At 37.3% G+C, this 3721-nt stretch overlaps 1 protein-coding gene across 1 annotated transcript; it reads right to left on the minus strand.

The window, feature by feature from the left end:
* Positions 1 to 279: 279 nt before the first annotated feature.
* Positions 280 to 3439, minus strand: LOC140881922 (stromal cell-derived factor 2-like protein). The gene is made up of 6 exons (XM_073287602.1): positions 3132 to 3439; positions 2461 to 2601; positions 2220 to 2360; positions 1022 to 1071; positions 797 to 926; positions 280 to 671 (listed from the first exon to the last, which is right to left on the minus strand). The coding sequence occupies exons 1-6, from the start codon at positions 3228 to 3230 to the stop codon at positions 582 to 584; spliced, it is 651 nt and encodes a 216-aa protein (XP_073143703.1). The 5' UTR covers positions 3231 to 3439; the 3' UTR covers positions 280 to 581.
* Positions 3440 to 3721: the final 282 nt, after the last annotated feature.

Consider the following 3721-nt stretch of genomic DNA (forward strand, 5'->3'; position numbering starts at 1 on the left):
ATTATAAATAGGCTTTTATAAATTATAGATGAAAAGAAAATTCTAGTAGCTAAATTAAATAGATGGATAAAAAATCACACCAATTAAAAAAAATTAAAAATCATTCTCTAATAGTATTTATAACGGGCTCATGTATTTATTATGATTGATAAAATTTCTAGTAAACACTTGATAAAATATGATAATTAATCAATCCAACTCTTATCAAGCTAAGTAAACTCACCTTTTATATATATATATATATATGCAAGCAGCAAGGTATACATCTATATCTCACTATTTACCCTTCACAACTTATCGTATTTTGAGGAGCTAAAAAATATGAGTGAAATTTTATTGTCCAAGTGATGATCACAATTATGCAACACCCTTCACACGGTAATTCGAGATCTAACATTTTTTTGGGGTAAATAAGATTTAACTGAAATTCAAAACGGAGCAAACTACTGACTACACTATTGAGGTACCTGAACTTGTTAAATTCGTAGTACCATTAATTGCTCTATATCAAAATTACACGAGTTATCTTACGATTGTCTTACCCTTCAATCCTCACAAAAGAAAATTCTTCGAAAATATGATTACACTGACTTGCTTTCCGTAACCGGGAGATATACGCCCTCTGCTGCTAACCAAACATTATCAGAACGCTTTTCTCGGACACCACAAACCTGCAGATGACATGTAACTATTAGAGATGCTGGGTGAGTTAGATTGATCGTCTACGAAACTTTATTCAGTGGTTCTCAACTGGAAAACTGGTTGGTGTAACTTTTTGCTACCATTTGATTCTTACCTCTTGCTGGCCACCAGCAATACGGGTATATTTCTTGTCATGACTGTGCAGGTAACCACTGGTGTCCACATGACGAAGTCTTACTCTTTGATCTTGCCTCCAAGTCTTCCCACTTCCCTCAATTTCAAGGCTAAAGTACAATAAAGTAAAAAATTCAAAATGATCAGCACGTTTTGCAAGAACATCAAATGGTGAAATGTTGAAGATTAATAAAAAAAACCTCACCTCCAGTAATCTCCAGTATCCGACTCACCATCAGTGCCAAAGCAGCTAACCTGAATGTTTTGCTTTTATGAGTCCATAATGTTACAGCAACATACAAACCACATTTCACAATATATTAAAATGGCAGAAAATATCCTATTAGAAGGAGCGATAAATATTTTTATCAGTTGAAGAAGAAGAGGAAACCATTGTCTTACAAAACTGCTGATCTTTAAGGTCAGATTTTGCTCTGCTGTCCTTAGTTGTTAATTTGATTACGCAACACAACCGAGACTACCATTTTCTGTGTCAATAAGTTCAAGCAGTACTGTGTTCTATCCATGTACGAGTTCACCACGTACAGCAGCAATGTTAGGGGGTCGCATAACTTTTACTAAATTCAGTGACTAGATTTTCTTCCTGTATGCACACATCATAAGTATGGTTCTGCAAGATTCTTGATGATACTCGTGAGAAGGGAGAATCTCTCAAGTCTCAATTGTTGTTTAAATCAGTTTATTGCTAAATCATATCATTAAAGCCATCCTCAGTAAAAAGCTTCACAGTCACAACTATATAGATGACAAACTCAAATTCATACTTTAACAAAAAGCCCATAACTAAGCCAGTCTCGAAGTAGTGAGACTCAAAGTCGAGATTCAATGAAGACTGCAAAAGATAATTATTGGCTGCTTCATTTTTAACAACATGCACTAGCACTAGTGAGAAAAAATTTTATGATATGCAGCTACGTAGTTCCAAATGCAAGCAAACAATAGAGCCGCAAGCACATCAAAGTGGATAAACTTCGTGAAGTGCATGCCATATTGAATTGAGGTGTCACTAAATATAATAAACAAGAATCTAAATATCAGAAATATCGTTCATTACATATCATATAATGTGTAATTTACACACTGTTGATCAACAATAAAACAAAGATTCATGAGCTTATATGCAATTAAATTATTATGATCTTGTATTTCTCAATAGAATCATTGTCCCTACAGTAAAGGCATACTTAAGTGATGCCTTGAGCATTTAAAGAGCATCGAGGCTCGTGCTTCATGGTCAAGGCATGCACTTCACTGAAAGGCAGAGCCTTGGCCTGAGTCTATGCCCAAATGAGGATCCTCGCTGCTTGAGGTTATGTGGAAGCCATTTGGGCTTTTAATAACTATATATGTACAAATCTTAGGGAAAACCCATGCATACTGACCTCTAAATTGCCAGATATGGGGGATGCGTGCAAGTGGCTGTGTAACCATTTCCTAGTCCTCATGTGTTGCAGCCTTATAAGGCTTCCAAATTTGATCGTGTCACCTTGTTTTGCATTGGAATCTGGTGCAGGCCTCACAACCTTCAAAGTAAAGCAATGATTCCAATAACACCAATAAATATTCCAAAACATCAGATACTTAGGTAAGACATTAAATTATATGGAACAACATGCAACATACCCAATAGCTGTTAGAATCATCAACATTGGGGAAACCAGTAACAGATTGCTGTCCACTGCCAGACCCATACGGCACATCATGAGAATGCAGCCGAAATTTTGTTCTCTCGTGCATAAGCTTTATGACAGAGCCGTAGGTAACCTACAAACAGTTGGAGAACGCAAAAAGCCGTTAAAAGAACCATTGAAACCCAAAATAGACTGCACCTAAAATCATACGGCCCGACATAAAGACATATCTCTAACTGATCAAATCATAACCACAGCCCCACTTGTACAACCAAATGCTGATCATAAATTTGGGGAGAAATTTTCAACCAACCAGCTGGTAGCCTGATACATTAGCTGAGTTCTTAATGGATTCCCACGACATACGGTGGAAGATGAGAAAAATAGCAGAAGAAAATAAGCATACGAAAACCAATTTAACTCCCATATACTTACAATTAAAAAATTTCAACTATCTAATATAAAAATTATTTTAACTGGGGAATTAAACCAAAAAAAAAAAAAGATTTATATCCCGACTACAATTCGTGCCCAAAGTCCCGACAATCAACCAACTATATCATCCCATAATTAACAATTCCATGAGCAGGAAATTTGTAACCAACCTACGCACCAATATGAACATTATCAAGGAATCAATCACAAAAGAACGTGATCACTTACCTGAACCCCTTCGGAGGCCGCGGAAACAGGAGCAGATGCGTAGTCGGAGTCCAGCGTGAAGTAGAGGAAAATCGCCAGTGCAAAAAACGAACAAGCCATGGCCAACAACAGCACCACAAACCAAGACCTCAGCCAAAAGGGAAGATTGTCGGAATCAGACGACGGATTAACGGACTGTCTGTATACTATTCTGGTCGGATCCGAAACAGATGAGGATGCGGCGGTTTTCCTGCGAGTGAGGTTTTGTTGGCCGGAGGTAGCCACGGTTGGATCTTCTAAACGACGTCGGAGCTCGATGCAATTTGGTTTCCAAGAAATTTATCGAAGAAGAATTCTGCCCTTCGACGTGTGTAGAGCCAATGGTTTTTCTCCACGTGGCCACGTCTTGACGTGGATAGTTACCATTAGTTTGTTGCACGCGTTCCATATAACTAAATTTTGTTTTTTTGTCAAATAATTTCCTTTAGGAAAAAGGTAGATAAATTTAAATTTGTACTGGTGTGTGCTTTCGTTTATTAAATGATGATTAGGCCATCCACAATGCAGCCTGTTAGGAAATCCACGTTTTTTCTGCTACTCCAACACGAGCT

The sequence above is a fragment of the Henckelia pumila genome, chromosome 2 (genome assembly GCF_033568475.1).
Source record: "Henckelia pumila isolate YLH828 chromosome 2, ASM3356847v2, whole genome shotgun sequence".
NCBI classification, from domain to species: Eukaryota; Viridiplantae; Streptophyta; class Magnoliopsida; order Lamiales; family Gesneriaceae; genus Henckelia; species Henckelia pumila.

What these genes read in the sequence shown, in the direction of transcription:
- LOC140881922 (XM_073287602.1), bottom strand. Translation starts at nt 3,230, where the DNA reads ATGGCTTGTTCGTTTTTTGCACTGGCGATTTTCCTCTACTTCACGCTG. An exon ending in CCATATCTGGCAATTTAGAG is followed by an intron (nt 1,072 to 2,219) that starts GTCAGTATGCAT and finishes CAAAACATTCAG; the next exon opens with GTTAGCTGCTTTGGCACTGA. An exon ending in TTGCTGGTGGCCAGCAAGAG is followed by an intron (nt 672 to 796) that starts GTAAGAATCAAA and finishes TGTCATCTGCAG; the next exon opens with GTTTGTGGTGTCCGAGAAAA.